Source organism: Budorcas taxicolor, chromosome X (genome assembly GCF_023091745.1).
Source record: "Budorcas taxicolor isolate Tak-1 chromosome X, Takin1.1, whole genome shotgun sequence".
Classification (NCBI taxonomy): Eukaryota; Metazoa; Chordata; class Mammalia; order Artiodactyla; family Bovidae; genus Budorcas; species Budorcas taxicolor.
This window is the reverse complement of record NC_068935.1, coordinates 63,070,583-63,086,671: the sequence shown is the minus strand read 5'-3', so window position 1 is coordinate 63,086,671 and position 16,089 is coordinate 63,070,583. Positions and strand designations below refer to the sequence as shown.

Below are 16,089 nucleotides of genomic sequence, written 5' to 3'. Positions count from 1 at the left end.
GAAAGTGTCCAATCAACACATCTGAGTCACGTCTCCAGAATGCACGAGGCTACGGAAAGGATGGGGTGCAAGGTGGGGAGGGCGAGGCCAGCCCCACCTTGACCTGACAGGCCCAGGACCCAGCACCACTGCCCGTGGGGCCTGTGCTCCGACACTCACCTGGCTGACTCCTGACAGCTGGTCTTCAACCTGCTATATTCCCTCTGCAGCTGCTCCAGCTGTTCTTGCAGGAATTCCTTCTTCTCAGCCAGCTTCTCCCGGGCCTGCCTCTCGGCCTGGAAGTCTGCCTTGTAGATATCCGCCTGGCAAAACCAAGAGAGGGGCAGCGCGTGCTGTCCATCAGCCACTCCATACCAGGCCCAGGGAATGCTGGGAGGGGGACGGCAGAGCCCCTCAGCATGAAGACGGTCCCCGCCAGGGCATTGCAAGTTCGAGGAACATCTCGAGGGGCTCAGAGCCTTTCTGAGAGGCCACTACCAAATGACACCCAACACATGGCAGGTCCCAGCCCTCGCGTCCCAGCCTACACCCCCACAGGCCGGCCACAGGGATGAGCTCTCACCTGGGCTTTTAGCACTGGGACAGTCTCCATCACGATCTTGTGCTGTTCCGCCTCCTCCTTCAGCTTATCGATCACTTCCTGTTTGGCCACCAGGGCCTCCTCAGCCTGCTGGAGCTGCTGCTTGAGATCCTCCAGCTGCAGTCCCTATATGTGGGGGACAGGGAGCTGACAGAGCCCCATCCGGCCCAGCCATGGAGGCCGGGCCGTCCCCGGGCCAGCCACTGCTCCTGGGGAGGAGGACCAAAAGGAACCAAAGACGGGGCATTGTGCAAGGCATGGGAAAGGCAGAGGAGGCCGGCGAGGACCACTGGGGTCACCTGGCACAACCTCCCCCAGGCTGACATTCCATCCTGAACTGTACAGTCCTCGTCCAACCCTCCAAAGGACAGGGGCCACCCACTCCACGCAGGCCAGTCTCATGCCCTAGTGCTCCACTATGTGCCCACTAAGCCAAGTCTCACAGGTTCCCCCGTGATGCCACCTCACAGACGCCCCACAACCCCCTTTCCTGCCCCCACCCTCACCACACCCACAGAGACACACTCACACAAACAGATGCACACACATACACACACACAACACCCAGCCTTCCCTCTTGAGGTCAAAGGGCCACGTTTTTGTAACTAGCTCTTCATCATGTGACCCAGTTTCAGGCTTTACCCTTATAAGTCTCTTCCAAGTATGTTTCTGTTTAACTATATCCTTGAAATGTGATCACTAGAAACTACACTCAGGATAGGTCTGATGACGACCAACAACCACAGGGCTCCCAGTCACCTTCAAGACTGATACGGAAACATTCCCAGGGGACACCTGGCAGGTGGGAGCAGCCATGGAGACAAGCGTGGTCCTGCTCAGGGCAGAGCATCTGGAGGCACCCTCCCCTCTGTCCACCATGGGCAGCAAACAACACAGCCCAAGTGTCTCCATCTCCCCCCACCGTCTGGCCTGACCCATCACTCCAGGGCTCTGACCAAGCTCTAGGGTGAATCGAGTATCCCTCTCCAAAGCCAGCTCTGTGAGTCTGTTAAGGTAGGGCCTTGACTTCCAATATCCCGGATCTAGGGGAGGGGATCAGCTCCCGGACTGCAGGGAGAGGAGCCAGGGGCAGGTCAGTCCCCAACACCCGGAAGACACCTCTCCAATACTCACTCGGTTCCGCTCACTGCTCACCATGCTGCTCTTGATGTGGCTGTCATACTCTTGGAAGAGCTGGTGATAAGCCACCTGCAGCTGGGCCAGCTTCCGCCTGAGGAAAAGAAACCACCTTGTCCTGATCCAGCCACAGCGTCCAACTCCACCCCCTTCCTTCCCCTCAAGGTTGAAGGCCAGAATGTGGCTTCCGGGGTGCCTCTGGGCCTTGCAGGCCATCAGCTCCGAAGCAAGCTTTGCTACCTAGTTCATATCCTTTTCCTTAAATCACACATTTTCAAAACAGTATAGAAAGCAATGTGTATCACAAAGCAGAGCTTTGGTCCAACTACACATTTCTGTGGGGTTGGCTTTTCTTCACATACTTCAATCAAAACATATCACAACAAAAAAGAAAGAAAAACAATAAAAAACCTGTCACAACAGACTGACCACAGCAGCAGCGGACAGGAGAGTCCAGCAATTTTTAGTGAACCAGAGACAATAATGAGTGAGATTTATAAAAATGTAATACGTCAGTCTCTAAGTATTTTCTGGAAGACATAGTTCTTTTTCATAAGAATATGTATTTTTATGTGCAAAAAATAAAACTAAAGTCAACTTCATGAAGAATCCAGAAAAGCAGGAGGATGGTTTGAGATGAAAGAAGACTCAAAAGACACCCCATCAAAGACAAAGTAGGATCCTCGATAGGACGCTGTGAACATGTGGGCCAGAGGGTGGAATTGGAATGTGGATAGGAGAGTGAAGGATGTCACCCTCTCCAGGACGCCTCGCTGGGGTGTGACGACAGTCAGGGACAGCGTTGGGCTTCCCCCCACCACATCCCACTCACTTCTCCTCCGAGGCGGCCTGGCGTTCCATGCGCAGGGCAGCCTCCATGTTCTGGTTCTGCAGACGCAGCTGGTCCACCTGCACGCTGTGCCGCTGTTGCAGCGCCTCCCGCTCGCTCTCCAGCTGCCGGGCCTGTTCGCTGGCCACCCGGGCCCTGTGAGGAAGCGGAGGTCACACACAGGCCCAGCAGAGAGGGGCACCAGCCAGCCCAGCACCCCTGCCACATGGTGCAAGACGGACACCAGGGCAGGGGACCAGTCCTGGCACAGGGCAACAAAGGGGGAGGCCTCCAGGTGACCCCAGGGTGGGTACTGGCTGGGGAGACAGGGACGACTGCAGGGCGCCTGGCTTGGGACGGGTTTGGGCTGGGGACAGCCATCCAGGAAGGCTGTTCTGGGGGTAAAGGAGATGGTCCCAGGGGAGAGGAGCCCCAGGAACTGCCCATGAGGTTACCACAAACGGGTGCTGGGTACACTGGCCAGGACCATCTAGTGGATGGGTCGGGAGGGACTGGAAGGAAGGAAGTAGAAACAGCCAGCCTTGATAGAATTTCTAGAAGGTGGGGAGGGAGAAGTGAGAAATGGGGGGGAGCCGGAAAGGGGCACTGCTCCAGAGGCCACGCAGGCTCCACACCTGTCCAAAGAGCCTCCTACTTGCCTGCCTGTGGGTACACAGCACTGATGGCCCAGCACCCCCCACCACCCCAGGTCTCCTACATCCAAACAGCACCTTGCACTCTGGGTCCAGGCTTCGGCCAGGCCAACCGCTGGACCAAGGCTGCCTCAGCCCCACTGCAGGGTGATGGCGGGAGGCTGCTGGAGATTGGCTCTGGTCCCACACCTGGGCCAGTCTATCAGACGCAGATCTCGTCTGTGAGCTGACAAAACAGCCCTGTCACTGCCATCATCGAATGGGACTGCCACCTGCCAGTGGCCTGATGGGAGACGCCTCCTGCCCTGAGCTGTGTAGTTCAGCACGTACGTGCTCAGCCAAGGGGGTAGAAGTGGAGGTAGGGTGATAGGAAAGCAGGGTGCCCAAGAGCCTGTAACTGCTGGAATAACGGCCCTCCAGGGTCGTTAGAGGACCAACTGCTACTGCTACTGCTAAGTCGCTTCAGTTGTGTCCGACTCTGTGCGACCCCATAGACGGCAGCCCACCAGGCACCCCCATCTCTGGGATTCTCCAGGCAAGAACACTGGAGTGGGTTGCCATTTCCTTCTCCAATGCAGGAAAGTGAAAAGTGAAAGTGAAGTCACTTAGTCGTGTCCAACCCTCAGCGACCCCATGGACTGCAGCCTTCCAGGCTCCGCCGTCCATGGGATTTTCCAGGCAAGAGTACTGGAGTGGGGTGCCATTGCCTTCTCCACAGAGGACCAAAGGCAGTTACAAAACTGCATTGACAGTGTCCCAACTCCAGCAGCTTCTTTTAGGTGCACAGAAAAAAAGATAAGCAGAGAAGATACCAGAGTATCCTAAAAATTACATGTGCCTTTCCCAACACTGAGTGATTTTTTGAGGCATGTCTGGGGAGACGGCAGGATGCAACAATCCCAGAGCCAGTAGGCTCATCCTTGAGTGGCCTCCCCACTCGCCATCCATTTCCTAGAGGGCGGCATGCTCACACAGGCTTACCTCCTGCCTGTTCCCCCAGCCTCCTTCAGGAAGGCATCCCGGACACCGCCCGGGGCACCCTGACCACCTCCAGTGCTGCGAGGGCTGGGGCCACCCTGTAGCCCAAACCCATCAGTCTGGGGCATCTGCAGTGGAGCGGCGTGAGATCCACAGAAACATCCGTGCCCTTTGACCCAATACCCTCACTTGCAGAAACCTCCCACTGCAGAAGAGAGTAACCAGAGGACCTAAGGATACTGACTTCAGAAGGGCCGGTGTGCAAGGATGGCCTGGGGATGGTGCCTGGGCAGTAGGCTGGTGCGAGTCCTTGACATTGATGAGACACTTTCTCTACTGATAAGGGTGGTCTCTGTGCCTCAGCTGTTGGCACCACAGGGTGGTTTACAGGGCGCACCGGCTTTCCTCTGGGAGTCAGGAAGTTTGGCACGTGCCTGGCAGCCATCAGCACTCAATAATACTCATGGTGCTGAGTCTCGAGTGGGCTCCCTAGGTCTCCAGGGGGGGCCTCTGTTGCTGCCTGTGAAGGAAGCGTGCTGGGGGCCCCTCAAGGGAGGGAGAGAGGGAACCAAAGGCATGGGGGTCTTCACCCCTGACCCGTGTCTTCTGCCCTTGGGGGTCCTGGTGTGTGCCCATTCCTTGTCATCATTCTCAGCTGGGAGGGCTTCCCTGCAGCCCACGGGCATGCCCTTCCACAACACCCCAGAAACACCCACTCAGTAAAGAAGACAAACTCCAGCAGAAGGTCGGAGAGCCCACAGGTGCACTGAGACCCAGGTCCTGGACGCCCAGTACCCCCAGTCCTGTGTGTCCTGTCACAGAGGACATTTCTGGAGGCTCCCGAAGGGTCCCGTTCTCCTCGGGAGCCCTGGCAGTGGCCTCGGGCTGGGCTCGCCCTCCCTGTCACTTCACCTGCTCTCCAAAGCCTGGCGCTCCTTAGTGGCAGCCTCCAAGCGACTCTGGCTCTCCTGCAGCTCCCCCAGCAAGGATGTTACCTGGGCTTTCACTGAGGCCTTGTCCTCAGCCATCTGCTGCATGAAAAAAAAAGAGCCACTTTCTGTCAGCAGTGGTTTTTTGCCAGCTGCCTGCCCCTTGCACACTCAAGTCCCCGGGGAAGCCTGGAAACACACTGACAGGCCTCCTGAGGGCTGCCCTCAGCGGTCCCCCTCACCTAACCTCCACCTCTGGAAGCATCTCCCCCTCATCCAGGCAACTGAAGCAGTGGAAAGAGATCCCGTCCCATGAGCACCCCCTCCCAGGCCTTCCTCATCCCTGCAGATGGGGCAAAAGGAGAGGCAGGGACATGGGAGCCTCTCCACCTCTGAGACTCAGTGCCGAGGAAGGCAAGATTCAAACAGAGTGACAAAGATACACACTCTGCTCCACGGGCCCCAGGCCACTGGAAGGTGATGTGGACTGATACCGTTTCCAGAAGATTTGCACAAGCAACAAGATGCAAGAGTTGGCCCAACTCCCCTTTGCCCAACTCCCTTCAAGCTGTCCAGACTCCAGTCCCGAGACCGAGGCCTGCTCAAGCCCAGGGTCAAGCCCCAGTCCTCGGCTTTCCCCGCCCCTCGGTACCAACCACCACGCAGACCTCCCAGCCAGGCCTGGGGGCCTGCACACACACACTCGTGCACTCACACATGTGCACACAGCCCCGCCCACCATTCCTTCTCAAAGGCAGTCTCAGGCCTGTGACCCTCTCCATGTATACGTATGTGAGGATGACCTGCTCTGTCTCAAGGCCTTCTGTACCCTCCACAGGCTGAGACTTTACAGAGTCCTACCTCCAGGACAGACTTGTCTCTTACAACCCAACCTAGCTATCTGACTGCCTGTCTAACTTCTCCACCTTGAAGCCCATGGGCACACCCTATGGATTAATGCCCACACTCCAGCCCACCACTGGGACCAGCCCACTGAGAGTCCCTTGCTGAGCAGCTACAATAAGCTTGCCCAGGCTCCCAGTTCCACCCCTGTGGCTGTGGGAGTTCCCCAGGGCTGCCCAAAAGGACCACAAATTTGGCAGGTGGTTAAGATAACAGAAACAGATTGTTTTCTAGAGGCCAGGAGTCCAAGAGCAAGGTGTCAGCAGCGCTGGATAGTTCTGAGGGCTTTGGGGGAGGATCAGCTCCAGCCCACTGCCTTGGCTTCTGGGGGTGTCCAGCAGTCCTTGGTATTCATCAGCTGTAGCTGCATCACTCCATCTCTGCCTCCATCATCACGTGACCATCTTCCCTGTATGTCTGCTTCTTTTCTAAGGACACCGGTCATTGGATTTAAACCCATCCTCAGCTACTGTGACCTCACCTTAACTTGGTTATATCTGCAAAGACCTCATGTTTAACTAAAGTCACATTCTGAGGTACTAGGGGTTAGGATATGGACATTTCTTTGGGGGAAACATAACAATCCATAATATCCTCCACACTCCAGAGGAATCCACATAGCACAGCCCCCTCCCCCGGTTCCTGTCACACTCAGGATCAAAGCCTGAATCCTTCCACTGGCTTACTAATCCCACATGACTAGTCTCCACCATGACTACCTCCTCAGCCCCTCTCCATTCTGCCCCAGCTATGCTTGCCTCTTTAGTCTTCCCTGAACATTACAGGTAAGCTTCTGCCTCAGGACCTTTGCACATACTTTCCTCTCCTCTAAAACACTCTTTCCCCAGATATCCATATGGCTCATGTCCTGTCTTCCAGGCTTACTCGATGGCAACTTAGTGAGACCTTCCCATCTAAGAGTGCGAATAGCCCACACCACCTGTTCTATTAGATGAATATCTCCCCTTGCATATCTAGTCATCCTCTCAAAACTAACCTCAGTAAAACTATACTCCTGCATCCCCAGAAGCCAGTTCCACTCATGGCCTTCCTTGTTACCAGTAGATGACTAACCCATGCTGTAGTTGGCAGGACAAAACCTTCAAGTCCTTCTTGATTCCCATCTGCCTCTCACAGCTCACGTGAGATCCATCAGGAAATCCTGTCAAGATGTATCTTAGAATCTATTTGATGACACTTAGCACGTAATGGTACTATTTTACATGTGACAGTGCTGTTGTGGTTATGTTTCTTTCAAAGTCATTTCTTAGAGATCCACATGGAACTTTTTCTGGAAAAAAATCACACGGTGTCTGGAATTTGGTTCTAAAAAATGAGTGAACTCCTAGATATCTACCTGAAAGAAATCAAAACTCATGTCGGCACAGAAATGTTCATAGCAGCATTACTCCTAACAGCCAGAGTAGAAATAACCCAGATGTCCATCAAATGAAGACTGGATTAAAAAAAATATAGTCTCTCTCTATACTGGAATATCATCCAGCCATAAAGTGAAATGAGGTACTTGGACAAACTACAGCATGGATGAACCTTAAAAACATGATGCTGAGAGAAAGTAGCCAGACACAAGAGCCACACATTGCAGGATTCCACTCACAGGAGATGTGCAGATACCTGGGGCCTGGGGGGATGGGATTGCAGAGTGACAGCTCATGGGGACACGGTTTCTTCCTGGGGTTTCTTCTTGCGGTTTTGGAACTACATAAAGGAAAGAGATGGTTGGCCAACTCTAAGACTATACTAAAAACAATTGAATTCTATATTTTCAAGGGGTGAATTTTATGGTATATGAGTTTTATTCTGGTTTCTCCAGGGTTAACATCTTACCCCTATCACCTGCTGTCCATGTGCAAGAGTTTCTTTTATGTATACACCTGGGGTACAACTGACAAGGTGAGGGTGACCTGAACTTTCAACTTGAAGAAAAAATGCCAGATGGTTTTTCAAAGCAGTGTCACCAATTGATGCTTCCAGCAGCAACATGAAGCCATAGCCTCTCCAATACCCACTACTGTCAGACTTGTCAGCTAGCAATAGGGCTTTGGCAGTGGCTCTGATCGCTACTGTGAAGCCAGCATCCCATCCCTAAGTACAGGGCAGGTGGATGCTCTGCAGGCATTCTGAGAATAGCAGCCTTCTCCTTCTCCCTTCTGCACAGGTTCAGGGTGGTAGTGGCTTTACTGGTGGCCCCAAAGTGGTATGGCCACGGCCTAACCCACAGTTAGGCCTAACCTGAGCACCGAAGAATTGATGCTTTTCAACTATGATATTGGAGAAGACTCTTGAGAGTCCCTTGGACTGGAAGGAGATCCAATGAGTCCAGCTTAAAGGAAATCAGTCCTGAATGTTCATTGCAAGGACTGATGCTGAAGCTGAAACTCCAATCCTTTGGCCACCTGATACGAAGAGCTGACTCACTGGAAAAGACCCTGATGCTGGGAAAGATTGAAGATGGAAGGAGAAGGGGATGACCAAGGAAGAGATGGCTGGATGGCATCACTAACTCAATGGACATGAGTTCTGAGTAAACTCTGGGAGTTAGTAATGAACAGGGAGGCCTGGCATGCTGCAGTCCATGCGGTTGCATAGGGTCGGAAACAACTGAGTGACTGAACTAAACTGAACTAACCTGCAGTACGTGTCAATGGCATCTGACCTACAGACACGGTCACTGCAGATGTAATGGTGTGAAGATGAGGTCACACTGGAGGAGAGCGGGCCTCTGATCCAGTGACTCCTGAAAACTACAAAAGACTCGGACAATTGAGCAAGCTCTACTGTGACTTCTTGCAGCCTAAGGTCAGGACCCTGGGCCAACCCAGCTCCCTTTTGAGTCCCCATCTGAGAAAACAGGGCTAGCAAGAGAATGTAGTTTGTTCCAGCCAACATTTGACTGAGCACCCCCCCCTTTCTCCAAGTCTTTCCTAAGAAGGCTCCCCACATGTGAACCCCTGCTCTGGCCCTTTGAGATGTCCGTGTACCTCCAACAACCCAGGAGAGGCTTTCTCGGGGACCTGAGAGTCATTCCTTTGAAATGGGATCCTCAGGAAGGACAGGGCCTGAGTCTACCCATCTCTGAGTAGGATGGAATTGTAACATCCAAGAACTGATCCCGGGGACGGACGCTGCTGACCTCACCACACTGACCCTGACCAACCCGCCGTGGGTTTTCACTCGAGACCCTGTCGCTGACCCCACCTCACTCTCCCTTCAAATCACCGGCACCCCTGTGCCAATCAGAAGGTTGCCCGGTGCTTTCGTCTGCTGACAGTGGTTACCAAACAAAACCGGTTCGTACCCCTTTACCTAAAGGCCGGTTGAACTGCTCTTTGACACTTGTGTCTTCATAAGATGAGGAAAGATGCCCAGACACCCGGGGAGAAGGCCACGTGACAGTGTGTTTGCAAACCACGGAACATAGTCCTCCCAGCAGGTACCTGAGGCTAGGAGACAGGCTTGGACCAGATCCTGCCCTCAGAAGGAACCAACCCTGTCCACGCCTGGATCATGGACTTCCGGCCTCCATGACTGGCAGACCACACATTTCTGTGGCTTCCAACTACCCTGTTTGTGGTACTGTGTTACAGCAGCCCCGGAAACCTGAGACACTCCCCAAGGGCCCCCACCAGGCTGTCTACACTGCCAGCAGCGTGATTTCTGGCCAGGCCCTGGGCCACATGTACCAGCTTGATCTCTGGGACCCAGAAATCAAGTACCTAAGGGGAGCCATACAGGCACCCCAGGCCTCCGGGAATGACCACCCCTACAAGTCCCCAGAGGGCACACTGTCACGCATGGCTCCATCTCTCCTGGACTTGCCCTCCGTTCCTTTATCTTTACTGATTTCAACCCGTATCCCAGCCAGCGGCTCACCCTAATGCCATAACTGGGAGGACAACAGCTTTCCTCAACTCCAGGAGCCCCCCACCCCGGTGCCCCTAAGCAGGCGGCCAGGTCCTTACCTGCTGGCATGTCTTCAGGCGTTCCACCTCCTGTAGGGCCTGCTCCCTCTGCTGGCGCAGTTCGCGCTTCTCTAGGCTCAGCCTCGCCACCAAGTCCCGGGCCTCCTGGAACTTCTGCATGAGGAAGGCCTTCTCCTCCCTCTGGTTGCCCTGGAAACGCTGCAGCTCCTCACAGCGCTCGCGCAGCATCTGGTTGCTCTGGCGGATGGCGTCTGCAGAGATGGCTGGGGCCAGATGAGCCCAGGGCCTGCGGCCCCCCACCGCCCCGAGGACTCCCCCACTGGGACGTCTTCCCAACACTCCCTCGTTTCACCAATCACTTTCAAGGTCAGCTATGCAAATGACATGCCCCCAGTGTCCACAAAAGCTTCACTTAAAAACACATGTCAGGGAGTCCCTAGTGGCCTCGTGGTTGGGACCCAGTGCTTTCACTGCCCTGGCCCGGGTTCAATTCCTGGTCAGGGAACTGAGGTCCCACAAGCCACACAGTGTGGCCAAAAAAAAAAAAAAAAACAAGTCAAATGTCAGTTTATTTGTTCTTTGTGACTCTGGAACTCATCTGCCTTCTGCATGGGTCAGAGCAGGCCCCTGGGTCACTGCCTTCAGGATCAGACTGGGGGCAAACTTCCCCGAGCTCTGCTGGCCCCAGACTGAGGGGGGTCTGGGGGGCAGGGCCAGAAGTCTCAGAGCAGGTGAGTTCTCTGAGCCTCACCATCCTCTTGTACACGTTCAATGGGGACAAGCATCCCCATCTCAGAGACAGGACAGGTAACATGGAAAAGTACCCAAAGTGCCTGGTACACAAGACAGCTTCAAGAACCACTTTGTCCTCCTCTTCCCAGGCAGTCAGCAAGGGCTGAGGAAAGGAGAGCCACCCACCCAGGGACACCCCCAAGCAGCAGCTCACCACTGGTACTGACAAAACGGATCCATGGCCTGTGAAGGTGCTAGCCACCACAGAACTAGATTAGAGGGGGCCCCCTCTCTGTTCAGAACCCCCAACAAGCTAAATAGGCCTTCTGATGGAACATTCTTTTGCTAGAACCACAATGGCTCCTGAGCCCGGCTCCAGAGCCTCCTTTTACGTACCACAGTCCCCATAAGACTCCAGCCCTGCAAGGGAGCGACTCATCTGAGACAGGGCTTTCTGCCTCAGGCCCACGGTGCCCCCACCAGCCCCCACTGTCCTGGGGATGAGCTCAGACCACATATGTAGCCGTGGAGAGCGAACTGTCTCCCTGCCCCAAACTTGGCTGCCAGCTCAATGTGGCCCCAACACAGAAACATATTTAACGACACCTGGGGGATATTGTTGGCTGTCTTACCTGGAGGGGGGACGATTGACAGTCCACCCACAGTGGCCCAGATGTCCCTTCCCCAAAGCCACCCACGGGCCCTTCCTAGGAAGCCCCAGCCTAGCCCAGAGCAGACTACACCCCTTTCTGGAGCAGGCCACGCCCCTTAAACTAGCCACGCCCTTCCTCAGGTAGCCACGCCCCTTTCCAGTATATTGTTTGATGCTTCTGTCCATGGGGTCGCAGAGAGTCAGACACACGACTGAGTGACTGAATGACAACAATGGCTGATCAGTACGGAGACACAGGAGCCTGGCGGCCTTGGCCCGACAGGGACAACCCAAAAAGGTCACCTCAGCTCCAGAGCTCCTTGGAGGGAGGGCAGCCCAGCTTCTCCCTCTGCCCGCCCCTTCTTCTTCACTGCCCTGCCCTTCCCTTCCCATCCCCTCCCCTCCCCAGTGTTGGTCCTGACTCTAAACATTCTGGATGGCACTCTGTAGCTGTGAGTCACTTCCAGAGAACCCCACAGGAAACGAAGGAAGGAGGCTAGCTGAGCCAGAGCCACAAACTGGCTCTCGAGCGCCTGCCCACCTCAGTCCCAGAAAACGCAGAGGCACTGGGTGAGTGGGGTCAATTCCCCCAGCAGGGCCTGCTCCCCAGACATTTGACTCTGCCCGCCCACTGTCGCCCTCACCTCGGAGCTCTTGATTCTCCTCCAGACAGCGCTGGAAGGTCTCAGGGGTGCCCTGCTCTGAAGGCACATGGAGCATGGCTGGCTTCCCCAGAGAAGACTCTTCACCTAGCATGTCCTGGTCCCCTGCCGGGCCGCCACTCGGCTGCACCATCTCACACAGTGGACTCTTTCAGGGGGGCCTGCTCATCCAACACGTCAGGGCCTGAAAGAGAGTTAGCAGGGGTAGGATATGAAGAGACCTATACAGAATTCTCCTACCCTGCAGAACGAGGAGTCCTGGCATCACACTTCAAGCAAAATGATGAGCATGCTGGCAAGTGGAAAGAGATGCTAACATGGGCTTTCTGGTCTAAGAGGTAGCACATAGTCCCATTCCTAAGGGAGGTGCAGGCACTTCTGTGGGGCTTGGAAAGGTCATGAAAAGCACTGCTTGTAAACTGTAAGCTGAAGTTAAGAACGTCATCAGAGAGGAGAAATCACATAGAAAATTAGTTTTGGAGGGATGTGTCGGTATGCTGGGAATCCTACCCCACACACACACACTTCCAAGCATGAGTGGAGGTGAGTGGCCCCTCACCTAGTATAGTGAGTTGAATGATAACCCCCAATAAGGTATGTCCATGTGACATACCTTATTACATACCTTATGACACCCAGAACCTGTGACTGTGAACTGCGGAAAAGGGTCTTTGCAGATGCGATAAAATTAAGGATCTGGAGATAAGATAATCCTGGATGAGAAAGGCCCTAAATCCAACAAGTGTCCTTATGAGACACAGAAGAGGAGAGACACAGAGGAGACGCCACGTGAAAACAGAGGCAGAGACAGGAGGGATGTGGTCACAAGCCCAAGGACACCTGAAGCCCCCACAGGCTAGACAAACCCCAAAGGACCCTGCCCTGGAGCCTCCGAAGGAAGCACAGCCTTACCAACACCTTGACCTCAGGCTGTTGGTCTCCAGAGCCAGGAAAGGATAAACTTCCGTTGTTTTAAACCCCCGCCCCCACTTGTGGCTATCTTTTACAGCAGCCCTAGGAAATCCATACACCAAGTAAGAGGGTCTTCACAGAGATCACTCAGAGCCTGGTGAGTGTTCTTTGGAACAGAAGGGCTGAAGTGGATCATCCTGTGTTTGACGTGTACTGAGACATCTGAAAGCAGGGCCTGGGCTCACAGATGAAGGCAGGGAGGCAGAGAAAGGCTGAGCCATTTGTGTTCTCTTGTGACCTGGAGTAGAGAGGGAGTCTACGCCAGACAGCATCAACCTGGAGCCCTTTTAAGGCCTACCCAAGACTGGCTACATGAAGAGGAAGCTAATCCCAAAAGAAGTTTCCAGTAGGGCCTGAGCTGCAGCCAGAGACTTGAACACCAGACGAGCATGGACATTTCACTATTACACTGATGCTTCACTGAACACCCTACTAACCCATTAGCAGTATCTGATGGATCACTGATCCCTGATTCCAGAACAGCCCACTCTACTGGTTTCCCGCCTACCTCACTGGCTGCTCTCTCTCAGGCTTTCATTGGTCCATCCTCATTAACCCAGCCCTTCATGTGGTTGTGCCCTAGGGCTCTGTCCTGGGACTTTTTCTCTAATTTCAGTCACTCCAGTACTAATTCCATCCAGACTCAAAACTGTAGCCCTCATCTTAATGCTAATGATGCCCCAAATCAGAACTCTTTCCTGAACGCCCAACTCACACATCAAATGCCAGATCTCCACTTGGATATCCAGTCATCCTTTCAAAACTAACCTCGGTAAACTACACTCCTGATCATCCCCAGAGGCCAGTTCCATTCATGGCCTTCCTTGTTACCAATAGATGGCTAACCCATGCTCTAGTTGGCAGGACAAAACCTTCAAGTCCTTCTTGATTCCCATCTGTCTCACAGCTCACATCGGATTCATCAGGAAATCCTGTCAAGATGTATCTTAGAATCTATTTGATGACACTTAGCCGGTAATGGTACTATTTTACATGTGATAGTGCTGATGTGGTTGTTTCTTTCAAAGTCATTTCTTAGAGATGCACACAGAAATTTTTATTGAAAGAAATCACATGGCGTCTGGGACTTGGTTCTAAATAATGGGTGAACTGCTAGGTATCTACCTGAAAGAAATGAAAACTCATGTCTGCACAGGAATGTTGGTAGCAGCATTACTCCAAACAGCTACAGTGAAAATGACCCAGATGTTTATCAACTGATGAATAGACAAAATCTAGTACATTCCCATGCTGCAACATTATGTTAATAAAAAGAAACAACTCACAAAAGACCACATATTATGACTCCATTTACATGAAATGTCCAGAACAGGTAAATACATAGACAGAAAGACTAGTGGATGCTTAGAGCAGGGTAGATGGGGTGGTGAGAGTGATGGCTGAAGTTCATGGGGTTTCTTTTTGGAGTGATGAAAATGTTCTGGAATTAATGGTGATAGTTGTACAAGTCTGTGAATGCACTGAAAAACCAGTGAACTGTATACTTTAAATGAGTGATTTGCGAGGTATGTGAATTATATGTCAACAAAGCTGTTTTTGAGGCGTATGAATTAAAAATATCCACGAGTTGATAACTGTTGAAGCTGGGAAGTGAGTACATTGAATTTACTAGACTATTATACTTTTCTATGCCTTTGAAATTTTACACAATAAAATGATAAGAGCAACATCACTATTCAGGTAATTATTGTAATAACCTCCTAAAAGTCACCCGGCTCCTACACGTGCCGCCCCCATAGTCAGTTCTCCCCACCGCGCCAGACCAGTCAGCCTGAAAGGTGATTCTGATCACATCCCTCCTCTGCTGGGATCCCTACCATGGTTCCTCATTGCCGACAGCTTAAAACCTAAAGTCCCTACCACCACCTACAAGGCCGTGCGCTATCTGTTCTCCCATTAAAGTGAAACTCGCTCAGCTGTGTCCAAATCTTTGCGACCCCATGGACTGTACAGTCCATGGAATTCTCCAGGCCAGAATACTGGAGTGGGTAGCCTTTCCCTTCTCCAGGGCATCTTCCCAACCCAGGGATCGAACCCAGGTCTCCCACATTGCAAGCGGATTCTTTACCAGCTGAGCCACCAGGGAAGCCCAAGAATACTGGAGTGGGTAGCCTATCCCTTCTCCAGCGGATCTTCCCGACCCAGGAATCAAACCGGCTCCCACTCTAAGCATTCCCTCGCTCACTCTACTCCAGGTATAGCGGCCTCGTTACTGAGTTCCTCTAACATGTCAGGATGGCCCATTCAGCCTCAAGTCACAGAAATGATACGAGGTCCGGGAGACATTCATCGTTTTGCAAAGGAGCAAAATGATGCACATGAGGTGAGGTACTTAGCTGGCAAGTCATATTTAACGCCTTTTTAAAGAACTTTAACCTGAAATGCACAGATGATGAACAGAAAATGTCTCCGACCTAGAAGAGTCATTCACAAACTAGGGGTGTGGTCAGACTCGGCGCTGGCGGAGGAAAGGCGGAAACAAACCCGCTCGCCGCCAAAGTAACCTGAGTCCTCAATCGGCCTGCCTCCGCCGGTGCTCTGGAAGTGCGCAGCAGAACCCGGCTGGACCGAACAGGAGGGAGAAGACTGGTCATCCGGGGAGGGGATGTCGGAGGCGGCAGAACGCCCACCGATGGTACCCTGTCTTCGGAAGAGGGCCACACCTGTCAGCTGAGTCGGTCCGACGTGAGAAGGGCGGGAACGGCGGGCCCCGAGCGTTCCTCGGACCCCCGGCGCTCCGAGAAAGTCCGAGTTCCGCTGTAGCCCTTCCCTTCTCCCTCTGCCAACTTCTCACTTCCGGCTTCCGGTGTCTAAGCTGTCGGATCCGGAAGTAAAACGCTCAGGTCCCGCCCCTGCCTGGCCGGCCGGCGGAAAGTGAGAGAGGCTGCCCAAAGCGGAAACCTGAACCCACCAAGCCTTGGTTGGCCCGCGGGGCATTCCCCAGTAATTAGCGTCGCGACCTGCATTCCCCCTTGTCTCTCCGGCAGGGCCGTCCCCCTTCCCGCTAGGGTTGGAACCACAACGAGGCTGTTATCTAATAGGGCTGATTTGACCTGCTCCGGCGACCGGTCTGGCGAGGGGACGGAGCTGCAGAAGA

General features: G+C 53.5%; 1 protein-coding gene across 14 annotated transcripts in view; it reads right to left on the bottom strand.

The window, feature by feature from the left end:
- The window catches only part of IKBKG (inhibitor of nuclear factor kappa B kinase regulatory subunit gamma), a 46,387-nt gene that overhangs the window by 25,620 nt on the left and 4,678 nt on the right, over nucleotides 1–16,089 (bottom strand). For 9 of the 14 annotated variants that reach the window (XR_008201582.1, XR_008201583.1, XR_008201584.1 and 6 more), the window contains 7 exons: nucleotides 11,982–12,183; nucleotides 9,993–10,204; nucleotides 5,090–5,208; nucleotides 2,550–2,702; nucleotides 1,715–1,811; nucleotides 563–706; nucleotides 160–302 (listed from right to left, as the gene is read on the bottom strand). Coding sequence is in view for 10 of the 14 variants with exons in the window: in XM_052663220.1 (XP_052519180.1) it covers nucleotides 160–302; nucleotides 563–706; nucleotides 1,715–1,811; nucleotides 2,550–2,702; nucleotides 5,090–5,208; nucleotides 9,993–10,204; nucleotides 11,982–12,132 (1,019 nt within the window). In the remaining 4 variants the exon portion in view is untranslated. Of the gene's footprint in view, nucleotides 1–159; nucleotides 303–562; nucleotides 707–1,714; nucleotides 1,812–2,549; nucleotides 2,703–5,089; nucleotides 5,209–9,992; nucleotides 10,205–11,981; nucleotides 12,184–12,624; nucleotides 12,696–15,655; nucleotides 16,014–16,089 lie in introns of those variants that run through there. The other 5 variants (XM_052663214.1, XM_052663217.1, XM_052663212.1 and 2 more) reach the window with 4 other exon arrangements.